The sequence below is a fragment of the Saccostrea echinata genome, unplaced genomic scaffold, assembly GCF_033153115.1.
Source record: "Saccostrea echinata isolate AGI-Se365-2 ecotype Australia unplaced genomic scaffold, CSIRO_AGI_Sech_v1 ptg000054l, whole genome shotgun sequence".
Lineage (NCBI taxonomy): Eukaryota > Metazoa > Mollusca > Bivalvia > Ostreida > Ostreidae > Saccostrea > Saccostrea echinata.
Genome location: NW_026889803.1, coordinates 56069388 through 56085154, shown reverse-complemented (window position 1 = coordinate 56085154; position 15767 = coordinate 56069388). Strand labels below are relative to the sequence as shown.

General features: G+C 32.5%; 1 protein-coding gene across 3 annotated transcripts in view; it reads right to left on the bottom strand.

Annotated features, from left to right (window-relative positions):
- The window catches only part of LOC133205400 (TOX high mobility group box family member 4-like), a 43677-nt gene that overhangs the window by 6068 nt on the left and 21842 nt on the right, over positions 1–15767 (bottom strand). For 2 of the 3 annotated variants that reach the window (XM_061341205.1, XM_061341203.1), the window contains 3 exons: positions 13020–13109; positions 3237–3773; positions 321–451 (listed from right to left, as the gene is read on the bottom strand). In XM_061341205.1, the coding sequence (XP_061197189.1) occupies positions 321–451; positions 3237–3773; positions 13020–13064 (713 nt within the window). In that variant the 5' untranslated portion in view covers positions 13065–13109. Of the gene's footprint in view, positions 1–320; positions 452–3236; positions 3774–13019; positions 13110–14574; positions 14734–15767 lie in introns of those variants that run through there. The other variant, XM_061341204.1, reaches the window with a different exon arrangement.

Genomic DNA, 15767 nt, shown 5'->3' with positions numbered 1-15767 from the left:
GTACAAATGTATTTCATAAAAATATTATTATTAATCTAGCTCATATAAAGATTTGTAATATATCTCGAAGTCATTGACTTTGGATGGATAAAATCTGTAATTCATGTATTCTGTTAATGTATTATCATTTTGCATGTCCTGGTGATAAATTAAGACTGTTATATTTCCAATGTTTACAATAAACAAGTTTTACTGAAATGAAATCTGTTCACTGAAACTTTAAAAGGGCTGCAATATTGATACTATTAGATTTTCCCTGAGCACTTTTTTTTCTAGATAAAATGATATAAAAGGTGGATATTGAAGGATAAAATAATTACTTCTGGGGCTCGTTGGGATCCTTCTTCTTTTTCTTTTTGGGTGTTTTTCTGGTTTTAGTGACCCCGGCTGGTGGGGGTGAAGGCTCTTTTTCCACCACTGTTGATTTGGCTGCTGCTTGTCTTTTCATTAGCTGTTCAATTCAAAGCACAGTACATCATTGCTATGTGGCTCATACACTTTTACCACTTCATCTAAGATTTTGTACCACACATGTATCTACATTTTGTACCAGCTAATTCCTCTTTGAATTTACATACAATATTCTCAAAACAAAAATATACATAATACTAGATGCATTAAAGATTTTGTATCAGGAGCTAGGGTAATGTTAAAATATCTAAAAGTTTTGAACTCTAACAAATATATCATATTAATGGATTTAATTCACAAAATATTAAATAACATCTCTATTATAGAGAGATGAATCTAAAGATTAACCCCCCCCCCCCTAAAAAAAAAATAAAAGTGCAATATCTGGTACATTCAAAAAAGATTCAGTGTAATTTTTCTTTCTTTTTTTTGTAATCTGATCAGTCATAATAACAAGAGGCCCATGGGCCACATCGCTCACCTGAGTAACTTTGGCCATGCTGTTCTTTACCAGATTTCCCCCCTTTTAATATACCTATTGTGGCCCCGCCCTACCCCAGGGGAACAAAATTTGAACAATTTAGAATCTACACTACCTCTGGATGCTTCCAAATATGTCTCAGCTTTATTGGTCCAGTGGTTCTTGAAAAGAAGATTTTTTAAGATTTTTCTTATATATTTCAATGTAAAACTTGGATTCCCTATTGTGTCCCGCCCTACCCCCGGGGGTCAAGATTTGAATAATTTAGAATCTACACTACCCCAGGATGCTTCCTTATAAGTTTCAGCTTTTCTGGCCCAGTGGTTCTTGAGAAGAAGATTTTTAAAGATTTTTCTTCTGTATATCAATGTAAAACTTGAATTCCCTATTATGTCCCCGCCCTACCCCCGGGGGTCATGATTTAAACAATTTAGAATCTACACTACCTCAGGATGCTTCCATATAAGTTTCAGCTTTTCTGGCCCAGTGGTTCTTGAGAAGAAGATTTTTTAAGATTTTTCCTATATATTTCAATGTAAAACTTGGATTCCCTACTGTGGCCCCGCCCTACCCCCGGGGGTCATGATTTGAACTATTTAGATTCTACACTACCTCAGGATGCTTCCATATAAGTTTCAGTATTTCTGGCCCAGTGGTTCTTGAGAAGAAGATTTTTTAAGATTTTTCCTATATATTTCAATATCAAACTTGGATTCCCTATTGTGGCCCCGCCCTACCCCCGGGGGTCATGATTTGAACAATTTAGATTCTACACTACCCCAGAATGCTTCCATATAAGTTTAAGTATTTCTGGCCCAGTGGTTCTTGAGAAGAAGATTTTTTAAGATTTTCCGATATATTTCAATGTCAAACTTGGATTCCCTATTGTGGCCCCGCCCTACCCCCGGGGGTCATGATTTGAACAATTTAGATTCTACACTACCTCAGGATGCTTCCATTTAAGTTTCAGCTTTTCTGGCCCAGTGGTTCTTGAGAAGAAGATTTTTTAAGATTTTTCCTATATATTTCAATGTCAAACTTGGATTCCCTATTGTGGCCCCGCCCTTCCCCCGGGGGTCATGATTTGAACAATTTAGAATCTACACTACCCCAGGATGCTTCCATATAAGTTTCAGCTTTTCTGGCCCAGTGGTTCTTGAGAAGAAGATTTTTAAAGATTTTTCTTATGTATTTCAATGTAAAACTTGGATTCCCTATTGTGGCCCCGCCCTACCCCCGGGGGTCATGATTTTAACAATTTAAAATCTACACTACCCCAGGATGTTTCCACATAAGTTTCAGCTTTTCTGGCCCAGTGGTTCTTGAGAAGAAGATTTTTTAATGACCCCACCCTATTTTTGTCTTTTCTTGATTATCTCCCCTTGTAAGGGGACTTGGCCCTTTATTTTAACAATTTACACTTCCCTTCACCAAAGGATACTTTGTACCAAGTTTGGTTAAAATTGGCCCAGTGGTTCTTGAGAAGAAGTTGAAAATGTGAAAAGTTTACAGACGGACGGACAGACGGACAGACGGACGGACGGACAGACGGACAGACGGACGGACGACGGACAACAGGTGATCAGAAAAGCTCACTTGAGCTTTCAGCTCAGGTGAGCTAAAAATGGATGTTAAAAGTGAACTTCTAAATTCTTTACAATTAAATCAAACTTTTCAATCAACTTTTAAAAAATTAAATTTTTTTGCATAAATTTATCTGGCATCCTATTAATTTTTGGTATAACACATTATACAATCTGGCATCATATTTATTTTTTGTTTTACACGCGAATATAAAATAATATCTAGTAAAGGTGAGCGTTGAATGACAAAAATTTGAAAAACCTGTGTTTACTACGACAGGTGTGACTAGAATGGAAAGAGAAAAATATTAAAAAGATTAATGGAGCCAAAAAAGGCAAACACAAAAGATAAGAAGTCACTGACAAACAGGATTTATTGTAAATATGCCTCGCAAAGATAAAAATGTGCAATATCATGAAATAAAAAAGGTTATATAAAACACTGAGGTCAGAAACTTGTCAATGACAGATGGTCTATGGCATTTTAAGTAATGATGTAAAACTGTGAGTTTATTATCAGCTGAAAGCACAATGCTGCACATGTTGAAAAGCTTCAAAGAAAGGCAGCACATTACAACTTCTCAAGGGGTAATGAGTAATAGCTTGTGCAGTTTATTATTAATTTTGCTTTCAGGGATTACTTTTTTAAGCATACATTGTACTTGTACAATAAAAAGTGCAAAAATCATACATAATTTTCCCCCCTTTTCCCCAAAAGCTACTGAAAAAACTGAAAATCCTGAAACAATGTATTTTCTCACCTGGGCCAAAGGGAGACAATCATCACTGCTATCCTCACTACTCTCCCTTTGTGGAGACACTGAATTTGTGCTTTGGGAAGGTGAAGTCTCTCTGTTAGGCTCCAGAAAGTTGTTGTCCATTTTAATGACTGAGATCTGAGCATTGTTGGTCATAGTAGGAACTGTTGAAGCCATGGTAGTCTGGGAAAAAGGTGAATTCTGATTTCCATTGTCTATAGAGCTGGTCATCATGGCCATAGATGTCAGAGAACTAACACTGGGATTCAAATTATTGGTAAAAGAAATATCTGGGATATCAAAGTTCTGTGGGGGGAAGATTGGGGTAAATGCTGCAGTGTTTAAAGGACTGACACTAGATACTGGGGTAGTGCTCTGCTGAGAGTAAACATTGTACTGCACAGGGAGAAAGTCTGAGTACTGGGGTGCTGGGAAGCTCGTCTGGGGGTGGGGCTGTGGGTGTGATACACTGTCTGTTACTGGAGGGAGATTCAAAGATGTGATGTCAAAATCGTCATCAAAACTTGGAGTGTGGAATGTCTGAAAATAATTTTAGAAATATTAAAAGAATTGTACGTATCATATGAGTAATTTGCTTAAATTACTGTTAAAGAGAAAATTTATCATGATTGACTTCTCACTTGAGATTTTGTGACCATGTACTTTTTAGCATTCATAATAATTTCAATTCCCTTTTTTTCATATATCAATTATTTTAAAACTGTCCTTTAAGAAATCATCAAATTATACCAAGAAAATGAATTTTTCTTTTTGCAGTTAAAAAAAAAAATTAAATCCAGTACCTGCAAAGTAATTTATCACCTTTTATCATTACTATATATATCTACACCTGTACTTCTTATATATTTTTCCTAATCATGTATTTATAAAGTAAACTAAATACAGAGATTTAATGCATGTGAAGCATGTTATATACATACTAACATTGCAATATCACATATAACAAAGGTTTGGTGTTAAGTTATGAAAACAGAAAAAAAAATCCTCTGAGTTATATCTAAGCTTTGATGCATTATATTAGTTATGGTTATGAACTTAAGGTGTGGTGCTGATTGTCTAGATGACACTGACAAAGAGCTGGGTACTTTAAGACCGATTTACGGCCCTGTAAAATCGGCAAAAATTAAATGCACGATTACATTCTATCAATTGTATCAATTAACTGTTAGGGTTTCCCTGTGTGTGAAATTTGAACAAATTTTTCTCAACTCACGTGCCCTTTCATTTATATAACGTTCAAAACCGGTCTAATATTCCGGAATTCCCCCATTTTGGACGTTTTCCTCCTCTTCAAGTCTATATTTCGATATGGCCGCATCCGAGTATGTATGCGAAACTTTACAGAAAGAACAAATACACTACGATTTTTAATATTAAAGAGAAAAAATAACCTTACAAAAGTGCGGCCACATCCGTTTTTCAAAAAAATTGAAGTAAAAAATGCTGCATTTTTGGATAGACGTCACCTTTTCTCCACAATAAAATCTATATTTTTAAAGAAATTAATTGTTTAATTCTATATCTGAAGGCTTCATTATTTTTTTTATTGTCTTTTAAATTCAATTCTGCATTTGAAAAAAAAATTAATTTAATACAATTATTTAGGCAAATGAAAACCATATGAACCTTTCTCAGTGAAATTTTACTATGGGACATTACATGTAAATTAGTGACGCAATGCATTGAAAAAATGACGTCACAAAGAGCAATCATGTTGAAAATATGTCCTTGAAACAATTTCTTCAGTCTTCGCAACTATGATAACTATTCAATCAATATTTACAGCGTGAAAAAGTAATTTAACGACATAAGTTGGGATGGTTCACACAATCAATTTACATTTAATCCTACATGTACAATGTACCTCCAATTAAAACGCGCGTCTCTTTCATAGTAGACATTGACTTTATTTGACTTCAAGAAAAGATTATTTTTAACATTTTTATTGAAAATCATCAGCTTTTTAAGCATGTTTTATTCGTTTTCAATTGATATATGACTGGGGTTCATGAATGTCAAAAGACAAGGGGGGGGGGGGGGGGGGGGGAGAGATTGGAAGCTTGGCTTACATGTATAGCAGTCACCATTTGAACATTTCTTTTCAAAACTTGTTATCCTTGTCAGTGTATTGTTGCAGATTTTTATTTGACAAAATTGATTATGTCAGAAAGGATTCTAGTGTTTTATCGCATTGTTTTATATATGACAAAATACTTCTAAATCTGCCACTGCCTGTCTACATTTACTTATTGAAGGTCAGCAGCTGGGAATGGAAAAGTTCTTACATGTATTTACACTTATTAATTATATATACATTTATCATGCTGATCGGAATATTGACATCAGTGTTTTCAAGTAAAATTGGGTTTAATTTATAATTTACAAGGAATTTTAGATAATTCTGTTGACCAAGTCTATAAGGCTTAAAAAACGTATACAGTGGTGTACGCTTTCGGAATTTTCTATGAAAATTTAAGTGAAACATGATACAATCAACCTTTTTTATTGTCTATAAATAAAGATTATCTGTTCCCATGAAGTTCTGTAAGAAATACAAACACGATCTTGCATTACTTGTGGACAAGACACCTCCTTTCCGCTCCATAATCGATGGTTTAACTCGTTTTTTTTTTTCAGAAATTGTATTCCTAATACATTTTAAGGCATTCCAAGTCTTGAAATGAAAAAAAAAAGAAGAAAAAAAAGATTACTCTATAGATATTTATCTGTATAAAAAACGAATGTACATATTAACTACATGTACACTATTGTTAATCTTGAAGTAAGCGAGTATTTTTAAAAGGATTTTATCCAGATTATCCATAAAATAATAGTAATATATTTCATAGGAATTATGTTTAGTATTCCAATAGATGTTCATCGGGGCTGGAGGAGCGTCCTGTCCAATATCACCTAGTGCTGTGAAAACGGCGGTGCACATTATCACTAAATTTTAAAGATTTAACGTCCGTCTGTGATGATAATCCGTTCCAGAAAAAAAAAAACGAATTAAAGTATTTTATCGTTACTACAAGGACAAATGCACAAGGAAATGCCCCAGAGAGTTAATGTATCCAAAGGAAGTGATAAAATTATCATTGTCACCGAAATAATAATTTATCAAATGTGTATCTTACCTACGGCTGTGTAACATGTACACATAGGGAGGAGTTCTAAAGAAAATCTTTATCTATTTTAATGCAGTTTTTGTCTTAGTAGATGACGTGATGTATCGTCTTGCAATTCATGTCAGCAGTTTGTTAGGTATATTTTTAAAGATTTTTTAAAAATTTATCAGACACTTACATGAAAAAGAAACATAATCAAGCTAGTGATATAATCCGGGAATTAATGGCAAGGATAACTCTATAAAGAAGTACTGTGACGTGTTTTGCGTATTGTTCCCACAAGTAACAAAATAACATTAAGATTTCGTATAATTTGATAACTGAACTAGAAATAAAATCTCTATGTAGCTTATAAAAAGGGACGTGAAAGTGAATTTTGATTCTTCTATGTGAGTGTTCTGTTATTCTGCATTTCAATTATTTGTATTTTGTCTCATGTAAATAGAAGGGGGGGGGGGGGGCTTACTGATAATCTAATTATACATGTACTGTAATGAGTACCAATAAAAAAATTATATCAAGAATTTGATTTAAAACTAAATACATCCCTTTCCAGTTTCCTTTGGCTCCCCACTGGACTGTGACCATTGATCGATCTTTTACTGATCGATATCAATGCAAGTGCCTGCCGTTTCATGCTGCATTGCTTTGACATGCGCATATTTTCATAGCTGACGCGGATAAACTCTACATGCAAATCATACATATAATATTATATTCTTATTTTTATAGCTTTTAGTTTTAGGGAATTATGCCCGTCAGAGTGTACTACAGGCTTCTGAATCCCTTCCCGAGAATTCGTGTGCATTTCCTGTCGTATTCACTACGCAGATTTAGGCATATAATTTTCGAATTTGTGAATCAAGTAATGATTATGTACATGCAAAGTAATGTGTTTGTCTCTAAAATTAAATTATTAGCATTGGCTATATAAAATATTTTGTTCATCGAAAAATTGATCTAAACAAATCGCACACCCTTTTTTAAGCCTTCGGAGATTCACGGTTTTTATTTGAAGCAAAATTTTTCAAGGTCTGTAACGCAAGTTATGATAAGGCCATTCCAAGTTTTTTTTTATGTGCAGTGTACGCGGACGAATTGGTTTTGAGGTTATGAAATTAAAAACAAACACAAATTAAAATTGATAAATAAAAAGCTTTGAAACGCAAACACAAAGTTAACTCAAATTAAAATCAACAAATACGAATCTCTGAAATTTATGCATTTTACTCTTTTGGGATTGTCATCTCTCTTTTTTAAGTGGTGTATTAATTTTTTTTTATTTCAATAAACTAGTAGTTTAACTAAGTTTTATGGCGAGGAGAGGTCTAAAATGATAACAAGAAATTCTATAACTGTTCAATGCTGCGTTTTTCCCCCTTTGGTTTGTGTGTTTTCTCGGATAGGAAGATAGGCTAGGATGGACGCTAAACAAAGAAAAAACTTGGAATGGCCTCATCAATCAGGACTCTTATAACCGGTCTCCTTTTGTGGTTTAACATAGAAAGTGATTGAGTGTAAGTATACTGGGGATTGTTCCTGGTAAGGGTATTTTACATGAACCGTGCAGTAAAGCGGATCCACTGGAATGAATAAATAACGATCTATAAAAGAAATCATAACATCAGAGAAAATTTTTTTTAACGCAGTTTAAGACACCTCGTAACCCCGTAGTAGTGAGTAATTTATACCAAAAAAAAAAAAAAAAAAAAAAAAAAAATAGAAAATACGAAATTAATAGCGCTGCCATTTGTTGGAATGGAAAAGGGGAGTGATGTTGATGGCTTTTTCATTGCCAAAAATCCAATTTTGACAACTTTATATGGGACGTTCTAATTTTCTTTTTAATACTGGTTCATGTATCTTTAAAAATTTTAATGTAACTTCATAGACAATGCGGAAAATGATTGAAGAAATCATTAGGACATTTTTACATAAAAAAAAATGATAAATTTGATACGAGCGCAATTTTAAAAGAAGTACTACCTTGTCTCATCTGTATGGATAAATCAAGCTTCATTACTTGTCTGATGAAATCGTTTGTAATAAAATTATATTTCCTTTAAATTATTTTACTCCTTCCAGCTATCAAAGATACATTACGATGAATTGAAATAAAAGTTCAAAATTGTTTTCTGGAACATAAGGCAGGTTAAAGTAAATAGTTTCCGGTTCAGAGAATTTACAGATTTCTTTTAACGTAACGTTGAAATCAGTAACGCCGTGATGACGTTATCACGTCAAAATTTGTAATTTCTAAAGAAAACTCCCCATTTTTCGAGACCTCTGATGGAAAAACGGTTTGTGATAATTAAAAAAAATAAAATGATTTTGAAAGGACAAATCGTAGGCATGTTTGTAAAAAACTGAAATCAAATTTGGAGACAGGGCCGCTCTGTTATACTTACGTACCCAGTTCTTTGATACAAGAGCCCCCTGACCTACTTAAGAATGTCCAGAATTAAAACAGCCCTTACCCACTTAGAAACAGTCATCCATTCCGAGAAGTTTAAAAGATCACTTCAATTACAAACTTTCAGTCTTGCGGGCGACGGGGAATACAGCATATGGTAAGGAGGGAAAAAGATAATTGTCAATTTTCATTAATTATTCAGAGAAATAATAATCTTAGCTGTGATCGCCGATTTTATTTGCAGAAATTATGTCAGTTGTGTTCAAAACATATCAATATGTCAGAAAGGGTGAATTAGGTTTGCTGTAAATTCCCGCAATATGATATTGTACTTCATTAAGGTTTTAAAAAAATTTATGTATAATCATTGTGATTTGAATCTCAAATAAAACCCATAATTAACATGTATACTATTACACTTTATTTATCGTATAAGGCCATTCATTATGCATGTAACTTGCTTGTATCTTCAAATAAATTAATGCAAACATACATGGACCCATATGTACTTTGGTTGAATTTGCATCTCTAAAAAATAAAAATTGATTTAAAAATTAGTCATATACAAAATTTAGATTTTCTACATACAACAGAGTAAATGTATGTTGTATCTGTCACGTCTTAGCAAATTGCTGTCCAATAAAGTTCTTTTCTTAGCAAACAGTACTTAAATATTCATGGATCAGTTGTAAAATCAGAGGAGGCTTGCTGATTCAAATCAATGATCCATAATTATCTAAAAATGATCTTGGAAATATTTGCTGTAAAATTGAGATTTTGACATGTTGACAGTTGGCCATTTTGAAAGATTTGCCTGAAATTCCGGAGAGAAAAAAGATGTAGCAGTAATTACGTCTCCATACCCATGACGATGGGAAAGACTAAATACCCAAACAAAGGCTTGACTCTGAGTCGATCACCACCTGTTATCTTCAGAAAACTAATGCCCTTATAATACACTTTTGATATTCGAAAAACGAGTCTCCAGGTAGATTGTCTGACCTTGTTTAAACATTAAGTCAGCATTATTATCGTAATTTGTCACAATGTATTACCAGAATAAAAGTACTCTCTGATTACAAACATATCTTGATGCCTATCAGTCTGCAAACTCAATATATCATCTTCTTTCTTGGAACAGAATCTCAAACACCATGTTTGTATAGTGAGGACACAAAAGTTTTACAAATTAATGTCTCTTGTAACAGCTTAATCTTTACAAAAATATGTCTTGTATTTGAATTACTTCCTTATGAAATCTGAAACTACTGACTGTACAACAGGTGCCCCTTAAATATTTCTGCCCTGCACTTCTTCTATTGGTGTAGTTATTGTACAACCAGATCATTTATTTGGGTTTACTTCCAGGTAAGACAAATTCAGCATGATTTAGAAAACAACTTGTTCTACCATTACCATGACAGATGGTTGGTGAGTAAGAGCTGGTGTTAAATAACATCTTATTAATGATCTTTTTTTTCTATGAGGTTTTTTTTTATTTATATGGTTAAAATTTCTGTAATTCCTTTACTTGTTCCACATTATTGACATCTTACAACATGCTTGTTTTATGTCTGCAGACTATCATTTTTAATAAGGAAGAAAATTTTAAAAAGTCATTAAAAAACATTCAAAAACTCATAAAGCTGACATAATTCTGACACTGTTCTTCTGAGAGATGTTGTTAACTAAAGGTTCTTCAATCTCTAGGTGGTTTTATTTATTACTTGAGTATGTGTTTATTTAACTCTATATTGCACCTTTACAGTATATAAGCTTTTAATTTTTAAAACTATTGCAGATCTTTCCTGCAGTTGGACCATTTTAATTTTTACCTTTATAAAAAAAATCAAAGTATTAAATATAGATGCCATATCATAAAGTTTTCCTCTGTTGTCTTCTGTTTGTTTTCATTTTTTTTTTTTTTGTAGTTAATTTCAGGACCACAGAATGTAGTATTTCTCACCTCTGTTGTTTTAATGCATCTGAGCAAAGATGAACTACATGTTTGCAGAAAATGGCATTTTTATGATGACAGGTGAACTTGGGGTCAACATGAATACATAATGTAACCTAATGGGTGACCTTAGTGCAGTTCATGACATTAATGTACTATTACATAGTCAATTAATTGGACATAGAGTATAACATATATAGATAATAACCCTTTATGCATAATGTGTATTTCTATCAATATTTCTACTCTATACTGGCCATAAACAGAAGGAAATGGACATGTCAAAGAACATTTCAATGCAGTATTTCTCATGATTTGAAGTTTTATCTTTTAGCATGCATAAACACTTCAATATTTCATGATTAATAAAAAATCATCTGATTATGCACTTTTGAATACCTATACCTGTACTTAACCCCCCCAAAAAATAAAACAATAAAATATTCACATTGAAAGAGAATCCTAAAAACTAAAGTGTATAATGCAGCTTATTGTGTGGGATGCTAATTTTGGTCACTGATCAACATAATAAAGGCTTAGTACATATAGTTTGTACAGGTATGTGTTGTCATTGCTTGGTTTAGCAATTGCCTGCTGAATTTCAGGAATTTTTAGCATCTAAATTCTATAAAGTTGCTATAAATTAGTTTCCTTTCATACCATTTCATTCCTTAAAGGACTAGAACTTGTTTTACATATATATTTAATATACAATACTTAAACTTTCAAACATAATAACACCACTATGTTTGCCTAAAATCAGTGAAAACACACCTTAGGGAATTTAATCAGTTTCTTTTCAGTGCATGTATTAATGAGCACAAATTCAGATTTCAACTTTAAGCTGTAAATTCACAAATTCACGCATATTCATACAGTTGCAAAGATGCAAAGTATAGCCCCCACAAGAAAAAAACTAGTGTGATAAAGAATATGTTTGACTACAATTATGCTCCCTCCATCCCCCCTCTCCAAATCAAAGTTTGAAACAAAAATTAGGCTATAAATTTAAAGGTAAAATTAAATTTCAGGCAAGATTGTGTGCTTCATTTTTAAGCAAAATTTGTGATCAATTTGTGCCAACATCCCCCCCAAAAAAATTCTTAGAAATATCAGTTTTGTTGAGTCATAGACTCTTATATAATAATGGCTTTTATGAATAGCTATGTAAATTTGATAAGTATTTATTTTCAAAGCAAATTATGAATACATTCGATCATTTTTTTCAAATTCCATTTTGGGACAATACAATGTATTAGAGTCTTAAAATACACAATGTTTGGCAAACTCCTCTTTCCATTCCTTTTTCTCTGTGTAAAAAAGATCTATATTTATTTTGGTTGCTAACATTAAATAAAATATAGTAACAAGTTGTTTTTCTTATCCAATATAGATATTTTTACTGATATGTTATGTCATCTTATTGCTGAATAATTGCATACTATTCAAATGAACCTTTACTCACGAAAAATATGTAGTCCAACTACAAATATTCTGATTTCATGTACAAAGGTATTTTGTCAAGAGAGCTAGACCTCTGTCTTTCTCCTTCATTAAAGATCATTATGTTGCTACTTAATATTTGTAATATCACTTATTTTTGTGGGATCAAATTTTCCTGGTTTGAGGAAAAAATATTGATTTGAGGGGATTTGATTTCATGGGTTAAGGATAGACTTTATACTGTTAAATAGAATTTTAACATTTTGTGGGGGACATGAATTTGTGGGTCTTTTTATACTATGAAATCAATGAAAATTAAACCCTCATGAAAATTAGTGATTTCACAGTAATCATTTTGTGAACATTGAATGTGTGTGTGTGTGTGGGGGGGGGGGGGATTCTTCCTTCTTTCTTAAATTATCGAATGTTAATGACAACAACATACAATAGCCATGTCAGCCTGATAGAATTAGTGTAATACATGACAGAATAAATCAGAACCAATGTTGTACAGTAAAACACATTTATCACAAAAATGCTTGATCATGAACTCTTTTTTATATAAGATTTCAAATAGGCTTAGCCTCCTTGTTCAAAGTATATTTTTACTTTTACTAATGAACAATACATTGTTAAAATTAGTCAATGAATAAAAATTTAGTTTAAGAATTCATGTTATGCTGTAACATTTTGTAAGTTGTATAAACTAAAGAACTGCTAAGTACATAAATTACAAATCACCGATTACAAAGTGATTACATCTGTTGCTGCAATTCTGCCATAATTGTGCTTTACTGTAGTTTTTTTAGTAGGGAGTGTGTTACCTCACTAGTCAAGTAGCTGGCTTCTGGTCCATAGACATCCCCCATCACCGAAGACAAGAGATTGGGGATACCACTGGAAATGGCTGGGCTCTGAAAAAATTAAAAAAATCTTTAAATACAGTCAAACCTCATTATCTTGAACTCAATGGGGCTAAGATTTAACTTTGAGATATCCGATGATATGATATAACCTGGGTAAAAAGAACAAAAGAATAAGTGATTGGGACTGCCAACTCACTACCATATATTCCTGGTATTTGAGATATCAGTGTTGGAGATAACTCATTTTTCCTTGAACAAAAGTGAATGAGAGAAAATGAAAACATTTTTAATGAAATCAATAATTAATCATGTCAAGTGATTCATTTTCTTTCAATCATGGCAAATAAAATTTGAATACCATCACCATTATAATCTAGAATAAGCTCTGGCTATTTTTTCTTGGAAATGTAAATTCAAAGTATTAATTAAGTCCCTTACATCTATTATATTGAAAGAGTCCTCAAAAAAAAGATAATCATATACAGAGAAGCATGGATTTGATTAACACATAGCCATCCAAATCATTCATTTTCCTCCTAAGATTATTAAATTGACAAATACAACTCTACAAATTTGTTTCTTTTCATTTTTTCACAGATCTGCTTGATTAATTATATTAATGTTCCTCTTAATCAAAAAAACAAAAACAAAAACAAACAACACCAAAAAACTGCAATTCTTTTGTCGGATAAAAAAGGTAACAGAAGACATATACTGTGCAGGCATCATCATTATAAACCTATAATAACCATCATTTAATTTCTTTATGAGAAAAGGTATAGTTCTGTCTTAATACATCTGCTACAGAATGACCATCAGATCTTGAACAAGTAACTGAAGTAATACATAAAAGAACAACAGAGCCATTCACTCCATCTTGTCATATAAAGAAAACAGCAAATCGTTACAGAGTTACTATGATAAAATTTAAACTTAAAACCTTGATGAAGCTCACTTATTTGGAATACACTTTCATCCATTTAGAAATATGCACAAAATCCACCTATTCAGACCTTACATGATACAAATAAGACATCCAACTTAATGAAAACTGACATCTCCTGTTTCATTTAAATTCTCCCAGGCATCAGTCCTAGTCCATTCTAGAAGATGTGCCGTAAAACAGTCCACCTGTTATAGGTGAATCCATGCATTAGAAAAGTTTTATTTTAACAAAGCTACAATTACCATACCAAGATCAATGTATCACAGAGGCTTAATGACCGTGTTCTACACCTGTACCCCAGGCTATTTACTTATATGAAAGAACTAGCTCCAATCAGGTACTTAACCTGGTCAGATCAACTCAATGTTGTAATACACCATAACCTAATGGACAGTCCATCGAGGCTCTCAACAGATTGAAACAAATATTCTCAGCGTGCTCTAGATAAGTCCAATCTATGATACCTTTCCAGTCTTAATATTAGCTTAGGGATACAGGTAAATCCATCAAGGGGTGATAAAATATTAAAGAGATTCTTGTGGATAAATAAATATAGAGAACATGTACCTCAATATCCAACATTGCTATACATATAATATCAAATCACAATAGTCCATTTCAAGCTGATAAAAGTCTCCCCAAAAAGTACCACGGTTTTGTTATCCTGCAATTGTGTAACTGCTGATTGAGCAAACACAGCGCTACTCTCATGTTAGAAATCCATCCACTGACTGATAGCTCACCTGTGTATTAATGTGCCATCTTAATTATAACACCTGTCATTCTGGTCACATGACCTCCTAAGAATTGGTCACATGATCCATTTTATGGAGAATGGGAAAAAATTGTTATCGAAAGTGTTGATGAATTAAAAGAATTTGTTTTTAAATTAATATATCTCATTTTTATTTTAATATATTTTGAATAATGATTGATGTGCTATTTCAAGAAAAGGCATCTTTAAATAGTTGCTAAATGAGCCTTAATTCTTGGAAACTTTCTTATCTATAAATACAATCTTGTGTAGTACAATATGTACTGGCAATTTAAACCAGCCAGTCAAAAAAGTTATGTCTAAAATGGTTTCTTTAATCCTTCTACTCAAAAGCTATTTTTACAAATTTTCTTCATCCCTTGAGGGTTTTGATGAAAAGATATGAAGTATTACAGTGCATGATTATCGATGCATAAATCTGCATTTCTTTGTCAATTATCAATCTTCACTACAAAAAAGGGTGATCCATCAAGTTGAAAATTTGCATTTCTGCAGAAAAAGATTTACCTTTAAATTTTCCCTTATCTTTAAGTTAAATTTGTCCTACTGACCTACTGCTATTAACATATATTTCTGTATTTCATTTATTTTAGATCATTATTGGATCAGTTCCATGATAGATGTTATATTTGACCACTTTTTGTCAACTTAAAAATCAAACAAGCAATGAATATGACAAGTAAATGAGTAATAGATAAAGAGGTTTGTCATGTCAGTGCACAGTATTTGTTGTCCGTTTAATCATCACAGATCTTTCCTTAGCATACTTTTACATTTTGTTTGCAGTGTAAATACCTGTAAAGTCCAGCATTCAGACTGGAACTGTGAAGTGACATTGAGTGGCACTTTACGACAAAATGACCACCATCATATCACCTGTCCAACGGTAATGGACACATAAATTACGGACCTTAATTCATCAACCATGTAGCAATTAATATGGTTTAAAATATAAAAGTTGAATACTAGTCCTGCACTTTAGAGG